This window comes from Chlorocebus sabaeus, chromosome 2 (genome assembly GCF_047675955.1).
Source record: "Chlorocebus sabaeus isolate Y175 chromosome 2, mChlSab1.0.hap1, whole genome shotgun sequence".
Lineage (NCBI taxonomy): Eukaryota > Metazoa > Chordata > Mammalia > Primates > Cercopithecidae > Chlorocebus > Chlorocebus sabaeus.
Window position 1 is genome coordinate 40,995,843 of NC_132905.1, and position 18,356 is coordinate 41,014,198.

Here is an 18,356-nt window from a genome sequence, read left to right on the forward strand (position 1 = left end):
CTGGAGTGAAATGAGATCCCCACCACAGAGGTGTACAAGGGGAAGTTGGCTAGAGGGCCTCAGGCAGGAACTCTTTTTTTTTTTTTTTGAGACACAGTCTCACTCTGTTGCCCAGGCTGGAGTGCAATGGCGTGATCTCAGCTCTGTGCAACCTCCGCCTCCTGGGTTCAAGCAATTCTGGTGCCTCAGCCTCCCAAAGAGTTGTGATTACAGGCACCCAACACCATACTTGGCCAGGCCGGTCTGTAACTCTTGACCTCAAGTGATCTGCCCACTCAGCCTCCCAAAGTGCTGGGATTACAGGCATGTGCACTGTGCCCGGCCTAGGAACATCTTAAAAGGGATTTCTGCATAGGCTGGGGTGGGGAGTGGGGTTCACTCAGATCCTACTCCAAGGTAGCTTCCAATTAGGGGACTATAAAATACAATTTTAGTCTCTGCTCTACTCCCAAAGGAAAAAAGGTCAAAGGGTCAGCAGCAGGTCTTGAAACAACTACTCCAAGCCAGTGAGGCACCATCTGTCTGTCCCCAGGGGTCTCCTGCTTACCGGGCTACAGTCACAGTTCTGGTTGTGACCATGGAGGACAAGAGCAGATGCTGAATGCTTCCTCCAAATCAGTTTGTCAAACAGATTATTAAGTCCGGGGATCAGCTTGAACTCTGCAATCATTCTGTGAACCTGGACAGGATAGGAAGGAAAAAGTATTAATTAAGACAAATGTGCTTGAAAAATCTAGCAAAACCTCGTGCTCAGTACACACGATAATGACATTCAGGACGAAGAAAGCAACTAACTGTCAGTAAGGAGTGCTGGGGTTTGAAGAAAACATCCATGTATCCCCTACACCTACCACACACAAACACACTTTCTAACTTTGCTCATTAATGCTCACAATAATCCTACAAGTCATAATGTATGATAGTTCCTATCACAGAAGCATAAGTTTAGGATTCAGATAGTATGATTCAAGAGTCCTTTGGGATTCAAGAGTCCTGGGTTTGACTCTTAGCTTTACCATGTGCAAACTTTGTAACCTTAAACAAATTCCTTAAGATTTGTCTCCTCATATTAACATGAAAATGTCCCTCATGCTTTGCACTAGGATAAATTTCAGCTGAAAGTAAGATACGATTATTAAAACACTCTAAGATCCAGAAAAATCTCTGCAAAGAATTTAAAAAAAATGATCTAAGAGTTGGAAAAGCCTTTCTGAAGAATCACACTAAACCTAGAAGCTCAAAAAGAAGCTTGTTGACATCAACCACCCAAACCTTTTAAAATTCTGAATGGCAAAACTCAAAATAAGCGAAGTCACAAGCCAAATATGACAAAAACAGAACAGACATTGGCAATTCATGCCACAAGCAAAGAAATTCCTCTATAAGGAGTCCTACAAACATCTGATTTTTCACTCTTTCAGACTGGGAAAGATGACAAAGCTTTAAAAGAACATGTTGGTGACCTGGGCATCAGGTACATTCACACGCTGTTGGTGGGAGGGCACACTGTTACGACCTGCACAGGGAAGAGGGTTTCACAGTAACTCTAAAATTTCAAATCCATAATCCCTTTAACCAGCAATTCCACTTTAGGAATTTACATTCAGATCCATATAAATACTAAATGACACATATTTACAATGCTACTCACTGCAGCATTATTTATAATGCCCCAAAATAGATATAACCTACACTTCCATCAACAGAGATTAGCAAAATAAATTATGGTATGCCACTCAATGGGATATAAGGCACCAGTAAAAAAGAATCAAGGTGTTTTGTATGTCGTGAACTTAACAACTGCCGAGAGATAATACTGGGAAAGCAAGTACGTTCATGCTATATTACTGACTGTGTAAAAAAAAGAGGAATACAATTCGCCTTTGTAAGCATAAAAATGTCTCTAGAAGGATACACTAATAACTGGTAAAATTAGCTGCTTCATGGAACCATCAGAATGTCAATGATCAGAGGGGAAACAGGCTTCATTGATACTAACTTAAATCTTTTAAAACAGAACTACAGGAATGATTTCCCTTTTAAAATTTGTTTATATAACGTAAGGCTATTACTAGCCCTTCTCGGGGCTGTTGTAAGGATCAAGTCAGAAAGCACATGTAAAGCTCTGCACACAGCACCACTGCTCGCTTATTGCCATTTTACAAGGCGGAGAAGTTCAGCAAGACCAGACTGGGCAAGGTCAGTGATTGCAACAGCACCTAACTCAGGTGTTCTGATCCTAAAGTCTGCCCCTTTCCAGCCCACTACAGGTATGCATTTATCTTGGGAGACCAGAACCTGACAAAGACATTCCTGGCAGCCTCCATTCCAATGGACCTCTCCTTTCAACATATTAGGTTGTGTAAAAGTAACTGTGGGTTTTGCCACTGAAAGTAATGGAGGTGACTATTCTCTTTCTACTAGAAATCACAGCCTACTAGAAATTTCTACATAATTTCTACTAGAAATTATGGCCAGTGTTAGACTCATAAGCAGCCCAGAACCTGTTAAGACTGAGGCTGATGTAAAATGACACCTGCTGTGCCACTCAGGCCTTTACTAAAATCCAGCCTGGGTCTACCTTGCCCTGCTTAACTGGGGTTGGGGAGGTACGGCTGACATCTATGGTGTTTACCAAGCCATGTGCCTTCCTGTCTCACTCAAAGGGCCCTAAGCCAGGCCCAGGTCACACAGCTATAAAACGTTGCAACAATGGCCCACAAAAATTCATCCAGTGCAATTGCCTCACTGCACAGACTAGAAACCCAAGCTTAAAGAGATTAGGGGTGAGTCACACAGCTGGGAAGAGAGGGGCCTTCTGAGGCAGACTTGGACCTGACCCTGGGTCTCCTAAGTTCAGGCCAGTATTTAGGTTTGAGGTTTCTCCTACATCATTTCCCTTTTCTCTTAACAATACCAGCTTCTCAGCCAGGCATGGTGGCTCACGCCTGTAATCCCAGCACTTTGGGAGGCCAAGATGGGCAGATCACCTGAGCTCAGGATTTCGAGACCAGCCTGGGCAATATGGTGAAGCCCTGTCTCTACTAAAAATACAGAAATTAGGGCCGGGCATGGTGGCTTACATCTGTAATCCTAGCACTTTGGGAGGACAAGGCGGGTGGATCACTTGAGGTCAGGAGTTTCAGATCAGCCTGGCCAACATGGTGAAACCCCGTCTCTACTAAAAATACAAAAATTAGCCGGGTGTGCTGGCGCATGCCTGTAGTCCCAGCTACTCAAGAAGCTGAGGCAGGAGAATTGCTTGAACCTGGGAGGCGGAGGTTGCAGTGAGCAGAAATTGCGCTCCAGCCTGAGTGACAGGGAGACTCCATTTCAAAAACAAAAACAAAATACAAAAATTAGCCAGGCATGGTGGTGTGTGCCTGTAACCCCAGCTACTTGGAGGGCTGAGGCAGGAGGATCGCTTGAGCCCGGGAGGCAGAGGTTGCAGTGAGCTGAGATCACGCCACTGCACCGCTCCAGCCTGGGTAGCAGAGCAAGACTAACTCAAAAAAAGGAAAAAAAAAAAAAAAAAAAAAAAAAGGAAGAAAGAAAATAGCAGCTTCTTCACGTGTAAAATTTGTAAAACAAATTTTACTTGTAGAATGCATTATTCCTACTCTCAGGTCCAGCCCCGTGGCCTGCTCTATAGGAGGATGGTGGGCAGGTGGGTGAGATGAAGTGCCACTCTACCTGAGGAGGCAGTGGCTAAGAGCTCAGGCTTCGCAGTCAGCAAGCCCTGGGTTCATAAGACAGCTCTGTGACCCTCGGCAACATTCTTTGAGCTCAAGTCCCTTGACAGAAAAGGCGATGGGGGACGATGGAGCTGTTGAAAAGGCTCAGTGAGGTAATGTGGAAGCTACTCAGGGCTTGAAGAAATGACTAAAAGAAACGACTGCTATATGGATGATTTTCATTAGCACCAGAGGGACGAAACTTGACAGCATTTGGGGAGCCTTTCCAGTCTTGAGATTTCAATTTGGCCAAGATTGGTCAGAGAACTTGGCCCAACTGCCCATTAACAATAAGGCCTCTTTAAGGAAGAAGCCTTCTGTGAGGCCTGGCCAAGGAAATCCTTTCCCTTGCTACCCAGTGTAGGCAGGATCTGGGAATCCATATCCTCATGGTGCCCGGCACACAGCAGAAACCCAGGAAATGCTGACTGTGCAAATGAGAACATGCTAGTGAAAGTGATTTTGGGGGGCCAGGATTTCAAGGTCACTAATGGTCCCTTCCCAAGGAAGCAGCGCTGTAATCATACAGTTTAACTCAAGACTGCAACGACTCATAGCAATGTGGAAACAAGAAGGCTCAGGGAACAGAGAACTGTTGTGAGATGGCAGACAGAGGAGGCAGGGCAGCAGAGTTTAAATTCTGGCTCTGTCCAGGCCTGTCCCCGAGAGCACAGCCTAGTTTATGCCCTGGCTTTCTCAAGAATCGAGTGTGGGGACACACAGTCACCACCTGTTGTGTAACTTACTAAATACCTGAAAATTCAAACAACTGTGAAAGTGCCTCGAAAAAGTAATAGCACTCAACACATAAAAGCTGTCCCTACAATTATTTCAAATATAAATAACTGTGAAAGTGCCTCAAAAAAGTAATAGCACTCAACGCATAAAAGTTGTCCCTACAATTATTTTTTATAAAAAACATGTTCCATATTGAAGGAAGGGACACCAATGCTGTGGCTATCAGTGTGGGATCTCATCCAGTGTCCTGATTTTAAATACAACCATATGCTGAGGACTCCCAAAGTGACACCTCCAGCCTTGCCATCTCCCCAACAGCAGCTGCAGGTAATCAATCCAAGTGCCAATTCCATCAGACACCTCAAATCTACCTTGTACAAAACGCAGCTCACCATCTTCCTAAGCCTGCTCCTCCACCCCTTACCTGCTGGTCTTAACCATCTCAACACATGGCAAATCCATTCTCCTATTTGCTTAGTTCACATTCAAATGTATCCAGAATGCAACCACTTCCCACCAGTCCCAACACCAATACGCTGGTCCTAGCTGCTATCATCTCTTGGCCCTATTATGAGGGCCCCTAATGGTCACCCTATTCCCTTCCTTGCTGTTTCCAGTCTTTCCCAAAGCAGTCAGAGGAATGACTTCTCACTTCACTCGGAGTAAAAACCAAAGTCTTTAAAATGGCCTGTGACAGCTTGACGTGACCTGGTCCCTGCGAGCCCTCAGCCTTCCTCTCCTAGCTGTTTTCTCCAGGCCGTCCCCCAGCTGCCTCACTGTTCCAGTGACTACGCACACTCCTCCCTAGGGCACTGCCCTGTCCCACCTGCTACACTCTTTCATTCTCTTCCAGACGTTTTCATCCTCACTTGTAAAATGGGGGTAACTGCACTGCTGTTGCCCAGACTTGTGACAGTCCAGTGTCTGACTCAGAAAGGTGTGGAAGGACTGCTAAGACCCCAGCCTCTCCTGGCCCCATGCCTGGTTTCCTCCCTAGGAGAAGGGCGTGGTCTGCAGGCTACTTCTCAACAGTCTTGAGGAGGAGGGCTGCACTGTTCCAAGCCCTTTTTCCTCTACTGTAGCTTATGGGCCCTTCCTCCTCCATCTTGGAACTACTTCAAGACTCAGGGAAGCCCTGCACATCTGGAGCCCCTGTACTTGCCCAGTTTTCCTAAGCAGACATAGCTCTGGGCTCTGTCCCATTGCCCTGAGCCCACATCAGGTTGGCAGCTCCTCCAGCACATCCACAGGGCCAGTCTTGCCAGTTTTCAACCCTTTAATCTTCACCTCACAGAGGCAACTGCCTGCTCCTGCCCTGAGCACCAACCAGGAATGCCTAGAAACGCTCCACACAGCAACGCACCGTGGAAAGACTCCGGTTCTGGAATCAGCCTGGTTTCCTGATGGGTAGAACAGTAGGAGAAATACCCCTATGCTCTGCCAGCCTAGAGCAAGAGCCATTCCAACAGAAGGCCCTGTGGAGCACCTGGCATACCATGAGCGCCCGGGCAGCACCTGCTCCCTGTGTCCTGAGACGCTGGAGAGGGGCCCACCTGGTTTCGCTGACGCCCCATCAGCAGCACGCAGAGGACATAGAGCACTTCCAGTTTGTACATGATCTCATGCATAATCTTCATTGACTGGGGCAGCTGGGTCCTGGCTGACGTGTGAGGCAGGCCATTCTCCTCAGAAGCCCCTGGAGGAGGGAACACAATGGAGGCTGACACAGCCACCAGAGAGAGGATTGAGTCACGGCTTGTGAGGAAACACATTTCTGTCCCTCGAACCTGCTCTGAACAGACTTGTAGCATAGCCATTCAGCTGGGCCTTGAGCCTGAACAGAGACCCTGAAAGCTGCAAAACTCCCTCCACACCCCCAGGAGCCAGGTAAGCTCAGAGACTCAGAAAAATGGACTCTGCAGTAGTTGTATCTCATCTACTTTTACATGAAGTAAAAATATTCGGACACAGCCAACACAGTAACATGACCCATCCCTCCCTGCTTATCCCCTTCTCCTGCCACCAACCAGACCCCCAGAAAGTGCCCACGCAGATGTCTGACAGCAAATTATGGGGACTGCTCTTCAAGTCGCAAATGGCCCTGCTTGCTTGGTTCTACTGAGATTCCATAAGGGACACTGTGGAAGCCCGAGAGGGATTCTTTTTGAAGAATTTCCTCTTTTTCAAAAGAACCATCTAAATTTTTCTAAGGTTCAACTTTCTAAAGCAGACTGGGTATCACAACTGATGCTACTGATGCAGATGAACACACTATCTACAGGCAGACTTTCATTTTACCCAATGTCATTACTGCTAACTTCAACAGCAGCTAAGTAATATTTACTGGATACCTGACATGTGTCAAGACTTGCTGGCTTTATGACTTTGGGCCAGTCCCCTCCTCACTAGGCCTTAGACTGCTCTGTACTACTGCAGCGGACAGCTAGAGTTACTGTGAAGACTGAATGGGAACATAAGAGAAGCCCAGCATCTGATTCTTAGGAAGCCCCCATTCACTCCTAGATCCTTTATTTATGTATGTATTTATTTACTTACTTACTTACAGTCTGGCTGTGTCACCCAGGCTGGAATGCAGTTGTGCGATCCGGCTCACTGCAACCTCCGCTTCCTGGTTTTAAGCAAGTCTCCTGCCTCAGCCTCCCGAGTAGCTGGGAATACAGGCGCATGCCACCATGCCCAGCTAATTTTTCTATTTTTAGTAGAGATGCGGTTTCACCACGTTGGCTGGGCTGGTCTCGAACTCCTGACCTCAAGTGCTCTGCCCGCCTTGGCCTCCCAAAGTGCTGGGATTACAGGGGTGAGCCACTGTGCCCGGCCCAGATCCCTATTATTTTAAAAGGGCATCGGTCAAGAGTCAGGAGAGGCTAGGTGATCTCAGCAAAGTGACTTCCCTTCAGTTTCCTCATTGTTAAGGTGAAAAGATGAATCAATAACTGCCATGGTCCTCTCAAGCTCCTATAGGAACTGTTTCCCTAGAGGCCTTTTGCAAAGGCCTCTATGTGGTATAGAGGAGCGGTTATCAGATATATTCAGGTAAGGCTCATACAGAAAACACAGTGATACTCTGCAAAGTATCAAGACAGAAGAATCTAACTTATTCTGACCGGGCGTGGTGGCTCATGCCTATGATCCCAGGACTTTAGGAGGCCAAGGCAGGTGGACTGCTTGAGCCTAGGAGTTTGAGACCAGCCTGGACAATACAGTGAGACCTCATCTCTATAAAAAAATTTAAAAAATTAGCTGGGCATGGTGGCATGTGCCTGTAGTCCCAGCTACTGAAGAGGGAGAGGTGGGAGGATTGCTTGAGCCTGGAAGGTGAAGGTTGTAATGAACCAACAGATATCGTGCCACTGTACTCCAGCCTGGACAACAGGGCTGAACCCTGTCTCCAAAAAAGGAAAAAAAAAAAAAAAAAAAAAAAAGAGAGAATCTAACTTACTCTATCCTACAGACTTGGAACTACTTTTCCCAGCCATGTTATGTTAAAATCACAACCCTGGAAGACGACAAGCTGCTGAATGAAGCGTGACTGAGACACAGCGTGGCACGGTAGTTACGAGAAGAGACCCTGAAGCCAGACTACTGGGTTTGAACCCCAATCACTAACTGGGTGGTCTTCAGTAAATCAGTGGACCTCTCATGCTTCAGTATCCATCCTCCTTTGTAAAACAGCAATACTGACAACCATACCCACCCTTTAACATTGTAAGGAGTACGGGAATATATTGAAGGTGCCTGAAACAATGCCCGAAATAAGCAACATACAATTAGAAACTAAATATAAGTTCTCAGAAAACTGAGTTTTATCTGCTAATGCTTGCTTGCTACTTTGTATTCTTCTTTTTCATCTCCAAGCTTTTAATGGGAACTAAACAGGTAGGAGACAAAGACTCAGGAAAAATTTACTGGAGAAATTTTTAATTTAAGAGATTCTATCTACTCATATTTATTCTCCTGTACCTTGGGCAAAAAACTATAGTTACTCAATTTCCACGTTAGGACTCCTTGGCCCAGCTTCCAGAACAGTTAAGTGTCGGCTAATCTGTGAAGTGAACCTGAAGAACTATCACGCAGAATCCTGCCTCTGTCGTGCACTGCTGTGTGACCTTGCGTGCTTGGCATCCTCAGCAGCCAGCCCATGGTGCTCTAGGGAGTCCTGCAGGGAAGGATGTTTATGGAAGCAGTGGGCACAGTGTGGGGCACACAAGTCCTACTGAGAAACAAACATCTGCGAAGCAAGAGACAGGGCAGCCTGACACCTCTCCAAGTCACCACCAACTTTTGGTGCCTGGCTTGTACAGGCCTGACAGACTTTCTGGAATATTTTCAAGAAACACGTCTCCAAAGCAATGGAGAGCTTAGCAACAAGGACAGTCCCAAGGATGAAGATGGGAAAACCAGCTCACAAGGCCTGTGCTTCCCTCCGAGTCTCTTCAGCTCTACCAGGCCGATTGGAGCAGTCACCACTCTCTCTCTCTCTGCACTGCACTCCGTTTTCTGCGGGCATGCACGCTCATTTGTTTTCTTTTTTTAACAGCTTGGAGGTACAATTCACATACCATGCAATTCATCCATTTAATTAACCATATCATGATTTTTAGGATATTCATAGAGTTGTACAGCCATTACCACTTTTAGAGTATCTTCATCACCCCCCGAAATCTGCCTTGTACTCACTACCAGTCACTTCCTATTTCCCACCAAACCCTTTAGCTCTAGGCAACCATGAAACTGTTTTCCGTCTCTAGGTAACTGCCTATTCAGGACACTTCATATTAATGCACTCATGCAATATGCCGTCTTTTGTGACTGCTTCTTTCACCTAGTACAATGTTTTCAGGGTTTATCTATGTCGTGGCACCGATCAGCATTCCCTTTTTTTAACTGCTGAATAACACCCGCTAGTATAAATATGCCACATTCTGGCTTGGCACAGTGGCTCACGCCTGTGATTCCAGCACTCTGGGAGACCAAGACGGGAAGATCGTTTGAGTGCAGGAGTTTGAGACCAGGTTGGGCAACACAGCAAGACTCTGTCTCTTTTATTACAAAAAATAAAAAAATTAGCTGGGTGTGGTGGTGTGCACCTGTGTTTCCAGCTACTTGGGAGGCTGAGGTGTGAGGATGGCTAAGCCTGGCAGGTCAGGGCTGCAATGAGTGCAATGAGCTGTGATCACACCACCGCACTGTAGCCTAGGTGACAAAGCTAGACCCTGTCTCCAAAAAAAATAAATAAATAATATACCATATCCTGTTTATTAATTCATCGGGTGACAGTCATTTGCGTTGTTTCCATTATTTTGGCTGTTATGAATATGCTGTGACGAACATTCCTGAAAAAGTTTTTGAGTAACACGTATTTTCATTTATCTTGGATATATACCTGGAAGTAGGATTTCTGGGCCCTATGACATAACTGTATGTTAACCTTCTGAGGAACTGCTAGACTGTAGAGTGGCGGCACTATTCTACATGCCCACTAATAGTGAATGTGGGTTCTGATTTCTCCCTATTCTTGCCAACCCTTATTATCCACCTTTTTTGATAACCACTCGAGTGACTATGAAGTACTGTATCATTGTGGGGTTTGTTTTTTCCTTTATCACCTAGACTGAAGTGCAGTGGCAAGACCACAGCTCACTGCAGCCTTGAACTCTGGACCTAAACAATCCTCCCACCTCAGCCTCCCAAGTTGCCAGGACTACTATGGGCACATGCCACCATGCCCGGCTAACCAAAAAACTTTTTTTTTTTTTTTTTTTGGTAGAGACGAGGTCTTGCTCTGTTGTTCGAGTTGGTCTTGGACAATCTTCCTGCCTTGGCCTCCCCCGAAGTGTTGGGATTACGGTGCCAGCCACTGTGCCTGGCCTCACTGTGGTTTTGATTTTCATTTCCCTGATGGCTAATGATGGTGAACATTTTTCACGTGCTTAATAATTATTTGTATATCTTCTTTGGAGAGATGTCTATTCAGATCCTTTGTCTATATTTTGAAATGGGTTGTCTTTTTATTATTGAGTTATGGGAGTTCTTTATACATTCTAGATACAAATCCCTTATTAGATATATGATTTGCAAAAATGTCCCAACCCTGTATTCCCCACAAAAACATTCTTCCATGCTGTGTGTTCTCTTTTCACTTTCCTGATAGTGTTTTTTGAAGAACAAAAAGTTTTAACTTTGATGAAGTCCAATCTATTATTTACCTGGTTGCCTGTGCTTCAGATGTCATTGTGTATGACATCTAAATTGTTAAATCCAAGGTCATGAAGCTTTATCCTTATGTTTTCTTCTAAGGTTTTATAAGTTTAGCTCTTTTATTTATGTCTTTGACCCTTTTAATTTTGTGTATGACATGAGGCAGGGGATCTAACTTCATTCTTTTGCATGTGGACATCAAATGGTCCCAGTACCATTTGTTGAAAAGACTACTACTGTTTCCACCAACGAATGGTCTTGGTACCCGTTGAAAATCAATTGATCACAATAAGCATGGGGGTTTATTTTTGAACTCTCAACTCTGATCAATATGTCTATCCTCAGGCCGGCAGCACAGTGTTGACTGCAGCTTTGTAGTAAGTTTTCAAGTCAGGACATGAGTTCTCTTAGTTTTTTTTTTTTTTTTTTTTTTTTTTTTTAAAAGAGTCTCGCTGTCACCCAGGCTGGAGTACAGTGGCACGATCACAGGTTACTGCAGCCTCAAACTCCTGAGCTCAAGCTAACCTCCCACCTCAGCCTCTTGAGTAGCTGGGACTATAGGTGGGTGCCACGAGGCTTGGCTAATTTTTAAATTTTTTGGAGACAGGGGTCTCACCATATTACCCACGCTGGTCTCAAACTCCTGAGGCCAAGTGATCCTCCAGCCTCAGCCTCCCAAAGTGTTGGGATTACAGGCATGAGTCACTGTACCCAGCCTAGTTCAAGATTGTTTTTGTTCATCTGAGTCTCTTGCATTTCCACATGAATTTTAGGATCAGCTAGTCCATCTTTGCAAAGCAGACAGCTGAGAGTTCTGACAGAAACTGTGTTGAATCTGCAAGGCTGACCTGTAGATCAGTATGGGAATACTGTTATCTTAACAATATTAATCTTCTGATTCAAAGACAAGGGATGTCTTTACATTTATTTAGGGTTTAATTTTTCAATGATGTTTTAGAATTTTCAGAGTATAAGTTTTACACTTGTTAAGTTGCTAAGTATTTTATTTTTTTGATCCTATTGTAAATAAAGTTGTTTTCTTAATTTCATTTTTGGTTTGTTGATTGCTACTGTATAGAAATACTACTCATTTTTTAATATTAGCCATTCTGAACCTTTGTTGAACCTGTTTATTAGTTTATTGGTTTTTATAGTAGGTTCCTTAGGTTTTTCTACATATAAGATCATCCCATCTGTGAAGAGTTTCACTACTTTTCTAATTTGCATGCCTTTAATTTCTTTTTCTTGCCTAACTGCCCTAGCCAGAACCTCCAATACAATGCTGAAGAGAAGCGGCAACAGCACTGCCACTTCCAGAAACAATCAGGAACTCATCTTGGTCCTGGATCTTAGTGGGAGAAGCCTTCCATTTTTTGCCATTAGGTATGATGTTAGCCATGGGTTTCTGTAGATGCCCTTTAACAGGCTGAGGAAGTTCTCTCCTGAGTTTTTGTTTTTACTAGAAGGGGTATTGGATTTTCTCAAATGCTTTTATGGAAACGATCATGTGGTTTTTGTCCTTTATTCTATTAATACAGTGTATTACATAAACTGATTCTCAAATGTTGAACCAAATTTGCATAAATCCATTTGGTCATGGTATACAATCCTTGTATGTTGCTATACTTGGTGTGCTAGTATTTTGTTGAGGATTTTTGCACCTATAATCATAAGAGATACTGGTCTTGTGATGTCTTTATCTGGTTTTGGTATCATGATAACATGATCTCAAAGAATAAGCTGGGAACTGTTCCTTCCTCTTTTATTTTCTATTAGAGTCTGGAAAGTATTGGTGTGAATTCTTGAAACACTTGGTAGAATTAACCAGTGAAGCCACGTGGGCCAGGACTTTTCTTTGTGGGCAGTTTTTCATTATTTATTCAATCTTGTTGTTACAGTTATTTCAGGTTTTCTATTTCTTCCTGAGTTAGCTGCGGTAGTTTATGTCTTTTAACTGGCTCATTTCATCCAGGTTATTTAGTTTATTAGCTTACATGGTTTATAGTATTCCCTTAGAGTCCTTTTACTTTCTTATTTTTTTTTTTTTTGAGACGGAGTCTGGCTCTGTTGCCCAGGCTGGAGTGCAGTGGCCGGATCTCAGCTCACTGCAAGCGCTGCCTCCCGGGTTCACGCCGTTCTCCTGCCTCAGCCTCCCGAGTAGCTGGGACTACAGGCGCCTGCCACCTCGCCCGGCTAGTTTTTTTGTATTTTTTAGTAGAGACGGGGTTTCACCGTGTTAGCCAGGATGGTCTCGATCTCCTGACCTCGTGATCCGCCCGCCTCGGCCTCCCAAAGTGCTGGGATAGAGTCCTTTTACTTTCTTAAGGTTGGTTGTAATGTACCTTCTTTCATTTCTAATTTAGTAATTTAAGCCTTTCTTTTTTGGTCAGTGTGGCTAGAAGTTTGTCAACTTTGTTGATCTTTTTCAAGATTACCTTTTAAAAAATCATCTTTGGTTTTGTAGATTTTCTCTATTGTTTTTCTATTCTCTATCTCACCATTTTTCACTCTAATCCTATTACTTCCTTTTCCTCTTGAGATGTTTGTTTTTTTCCCAATGACTTAAGGTAGACGTTCAGGCAATTTAGATTTAAAAATGTAGGCATTTATAGCTCTAAAGTTCCCTCGAAGTACACTTTAGCTGCATCCCATAAGTTTGATATATAGTGTCATTTTTCATTTCTCTCAAAATATTTCCGTTTTTTTTTTTTTTGACAGAATCTCGCTGTCACCCAGGCTGTGGTGTGATCTCAGCTCACCGCAACCTCCGCTTCCAGGGTTCAAGCGATTTTCCTGCCTGGACCTCCTGACCTGAAGCGACCCACCTCCTTGGTCTCCCAAAGGGCTGGGATTATAGGGGTGAGCCACCGCGCCCAGCCTCAAGATATGTACTAATTTTGCTTGTGATCTCCTGTTTGACCCGCTGGTTATTTAGAAGTACACTGCTTAATTTGCATGTATTTATTAATTTCCCAAGTTTCTGTTATTTATTTATAACTCACCCCACTGGGATTTGAGGACATACTTTCGTACAATTTTAATCCTTTCAAATTTGCTGAACTTTTTTAACAGCCTAGCATATGGTCTATCCTGGAGAATGTTCATGTGCACTTAAGAATGTGCATGCTGTAGTAGTTGGGTGGAGTGGTCTACAGTGCTCTGTTAGTCCTTGTTGGTATACAGTGTTTTAAGTCTTCTGTTTTCCTGTTGATCTTCTGCTTAGTTTTATCCATTATTAAAAGTAGTATGTTAAGGTCTCCAGCTGTTGTTTTTGAACTACTGCTTTCTTCCAATCTGTTAGTTTTTGCTTCACGTATTTTTTGGGGGCTGTTTTTAGATGCATACGTGTTTATAACTGTTATATCTTCTCGATGGTTTCACCCTGTTATTACAAAATATCCCTATTTTGCTCTGATAAGAGTTTTTGTTTTAAAGTCTCTCCAGCTCTTTTGGCTTGGCGATGGTGGCTCACACCTGTAATCCCAGCACTTTGGGAGGCCAAGGCAGGTGGATCACCTGAGGCCATTTGAGACCAACCTGGCCAACATGGTGAAACCCAATCTCTACTAAAAACACACACAAAAATGAGCCGGGCGTGGGCTCCACGCCTGTAATCTCAACTACTTGGGAGGCTGAGGCATGAGAATCGTTTGAACCCAGGAGGTGGAGGTTGCAGTCAGCTGATCGTGCCATTACACCCCAGCCTGGGCGACAGAGACTCTGTCTCTCCAACTTTTTAAAAGTACAGCCTCTCCAGCTTTCTTGTGGATGCTGCCTGCATGATACATCTTTTTCTGTCCTTTACTGTCCTATTTTATCTTTGAATTGAAAGTGTGTTTTCTGTAGGCTGCATATAACTGGATCTTGTTTTCTGATCCAATATAACAATCTGTCTTTTGAATGGTTAAATCGATTCACATTTAATGTTATTACTGATAAAGCTGGACTTACTTCTGCCATTTTTTTGTTTTCTGTAGTCTTGTGTGTTTTTTTGTTCCTCAAAAAAATTTTTTTTTAAATCTGAAAAATATTAAGATGTATGTGGTAAGCAACTTTTTTTTTTTTTTTTTTTTTTCCCCTGATAAGGAGTTTCACTCTTGTTATTCAGGCTGGAGTGCAATGATGCCATCTTGGCTCCCCACAACCTCCGCCTCCCAGGTTCAAGCGATTCTCCTACCTCAGCCTCCCGAGTAGCTGGGATTACAGGCATGTGCCACCACGCCCGGCTAATTTTGTAGTTTTAGTAGAGATGGGGTTTCTCCATGTTGGTCAGGCTGGTCTCGAACTCCCGACCTCAGGTGATCCGCCCGCCTTGGCCTCCCAAAGTGCTGGGATTACAGGTGTGAGCCACTGCACCCAGCCAGCAACTTCTAAGAAAGTAACTTGGGAAATACGGTGAAGAAATAATTGAAGGAGATATGTTATACTAGAAAATATTAATCAAAAGAAACATTAAAGCTTTCCATCTCTTCTGGTATTACATCCAGCTGTTAGGCTCTATTAACTGCTGTCTGAATTCTCGACTGTTTTTGACAATGCCCTGGAGTATACACTGCTCCCAAGTCTAATTCAATTAAATTCAGGAAGGGGTGATTTTTGAAATTGAGCTTTGTTCTGACCTTAGGAGAGTTCTTCTCAGCTGTCTCCTTCCCTGGTTCTCTGGTGAACTAGCTGGCCTGTGCATCACCTTGTTCTTAATTAAGAAGAGGTACCTGGCTGGGCATAGTGGCTCATGCCTATAAACCTGGCACTCTGGGAGGCCAAAGAGGGTGGATCACCTGAGGCCAGGAGTTTGAGACTGGCCTGGCCAACATGGCAAAACCCTTCTCTATTCAAAAAAAGAGAAAATACAAAAAATAAAAGAGTAAAAAAAAGAAGAGATACCTGTCTCTTTTTATTTGCTTACCATCAAAATCTCAGGCATGAACTTCCCTAGACTCTGTTCTTACTAACTGCCTTTCTCTGTGGGCAAATTCTCAGAGCAGGGTCAGTAGCCTCTAGTCTTCTGGGCTTGCCTTTCCCAGTGCAAAACCTCTGTACATGAGCAAGCAAGCTTAGGCAAAGGTGATCACAGCCATAGAATTCTTAGCCTGAAGTATGTGGAATAGAGCTTCCATACCGTGAGTGCAGTATGGAGTTGGGTGGAAGAAGGAAGCCTCTGACCTCCTTGCCATACTTACCGAGAACTTAGCCTCTTCAATTTGGAGCTGGAGGGAAGAAGAAAAGCTGGTGGCCTCCCACTCCCAGTGAGATACCTATTCCTCGTTTGGGAGCTGAGAATTCCTGGGTTTGTGTATTCTGAACCTGCTGGCCAGAATCGAATGCTTTAGGGATGGGCACCTAACCAAAGATGGGCCAGAGTTCTTTACCAGGAAGCTGCAGCTGAGACTGGGAGTCTTCTTATTTAATAGGCAGTCTTCTGCCTAGTCCCATCAAGGGGACCACGAAAAGACAGGGCACAGTAAGACAGAAGACTAAGAAACACTGTAGAAAGAAAAAGAGATAAGGAGAGAAGTTTCTAGGTTCCTAAGAATGTTCTGGTTACTGGTTCTTATCAGTCCCTGAGACACAGCTGTCTCAGGTCTGCAACAAAGCCTTTCTCCCTGAAATCAAGTCCACTTTGGGGAGTTCAATGAGGTTTCTGTAACCAGCTATCAAAAGAGTCTTAATAGTCATGGTCTAGAATTGCCTTGAGGAAAATACTACTTTGAGCAAATCTCCAATTAATCCTCCTTGGAAAGGAGAGCAAGAATGGTCCCAGGTGCCCATGGAAAAGCTCCCAAACACTCAGGGGACCCATCCTTCCATACCTTGATTGTGCTCTGACTCCTCATTGGCCACTCGCATCAGGGCATCTAGCACCAAAGCATTGTCTAGCCATGTGTACCACTCCTCCAACTCCTGAAGGAAGCTGGCTGTGCCCGTTGACTCTGACACCTTTCGAGTCGCCAGTTTGCAAAGCCGCTCAACAAAGCCAGGGATGCTGAGAAGGGCCGCTGACAGGGAAAGAACAAGCGAGGAAATTTTCAAAACAGAGACCAGCAAAACTACCCCTAAAGCCCTAACAAACAATCTGCATGATAGGAATAATTCTTACTCTGATAGTAGCTAAAGCTACTCTTTTAAAATGAAATGTCAAGCCAAGGTAAATAGTAATTATGTTACAGGCATAAGCTCAATTTTTAGCAGGTACAGGGAAACAGTCTTTTTAATCTACTGGGAATGAATATTAGAATAATCTTAATGCCTTAAATTTGTGTGTCTTTGAGCCAAGAGGTCAATTTCTGGGGATTTACCACAGGGAAATAACCAGTCATATTACAAGAGAATATCTGTGTAAGGAGGTTCACTGATGTGGTTTCTGTAACAGCAAAAAGGTGAAGATAACTAAATGTTCATCAATAGCTGATTAATTAAAGACAATGATACATTTATACAATGGAACACTGCATAGATACTAAGAATGATGACACATACATCTTTATACAGGGACTCAAAACAGCTGTTTACTCGTTACAGAGAGTAAATTATTTAAACAATATGAGTTTAATTAAGTTCATTTTCTTCAAAAATTTAAATATTTACTTCTTTAAAATACACAAATAAGGAATGAAAACATATATACCAAGGGATTTGCTGTGGCTGTTCCTGAGTAGGAAAGAATATAAACATTTCTCTTAAAATTACTCATCTACAGTTTCTAATTTTCCTATAACATTTACTGGCAGGATGAAAGAAAATAAACTTTTTTTTTTAAGGTAAAGAAAAAAACTGAATAATCACCCAATTTTTCTTTCCACCAGTCTCATTTAATTCACAATGAGTGAGGTGGAAACTCTGATCGGCATAGTAGAACATCACAAACTTTGGAGGCAGGGAGATCCAGATTCACATCCTGACTCTGTCATTTAACCTTCTTTAAAATGAGACTAATGCCTGTTCATGTTTGCCTGAATATGCATTAAATCTCTCTGGAAGGACAGAAAAGCAGCCAAGAGCAGTGGCTGCCACAGTAAACGGCCATAAGATGGAAATAGCCAAAATGTCCATCAAGTGGAAAAGGGAGTTTAGGTCACTGGGAATAACAGTGGAATGGAAACTTTTGAATCCGCAGATTTTTTGGAACCATGTGAATATTACACCTAATTAAAAATTAATAAATAACTAGATATTTCAGGATATCAAGGAATTACCATTAATTTTTGATATGATGACAGAGTTATGTTTCTTAAAAGTCATTATCTTGTAAAAACACTGAAATATATGCAGGTGAAATTATACAATGTGTGTCTGGGGTTTACTTCAAAATAACCCAAGGTGAAGTAGGGAATAGTGAATGGGAGTAGAGATAAAGTAAGACAGGCTTGAACTCCTGGACTCAAACTATCCACCCACTGTGGCCTCCCACAGTGCTGGGATTACAGACTTAAACCACTGCTCATGGCCTTTTTTTTTTTTTAATAAATGAGTTTTAAAAATTTTTTATATTGACAAGGCTAAGCGCAGCGGATCATGCCTGTAATCCTAGCACTTTGGGAGGCCAAAGTGGGTGGATCACTTGAAGCTAGGAGTTTAAGACCAGCCTGGTCAACATGGCGAACTCCGTCCCTACCAATAATACAAAAATCAGCCAGGCGTGGTATCGTGCGCCTGTAGTCTCAGCTA

General features: G+C 43.5%; 1 protein-coding gene across 4 annotated transcripts in view; it reads right to left on the reverse strand.

Moving 5' to 3' along the window:
• TRPC4AP (transient receptor potential cation channel subfamily C member 4 associated protein) overlaps window positions 1-18,356 on the reverse strand; it is an 88,008-nt gene that overhangs the window by 12,859 nt on the left and 56,793 nt on the right. For 3 of the 4 annotated variants that reach the window (XM_073008119.1, XM_073008120.1, XM_008021592.3), the window contains exons 8-10: window positions 16,502-16,687; window positions 6,026-6,192; window positions 548-679 (exon numbers count right to left, since the gene is read on the reverse strand). In XM_073008119.1, coding sequence (XP_072864220.1) covers window positions 548-679; window positions 6,026-6,192; window positions 16,502-16,687 — 485 coding nt within the window. The remainder of the gene's footprint in view (window positions 1-547; window positions 680-6,025; window positions 6,193-16,501; window positions 16,688-18,356) is intronic. The other variant, XM_073008122.1, reaches the window with a different exon arrangement.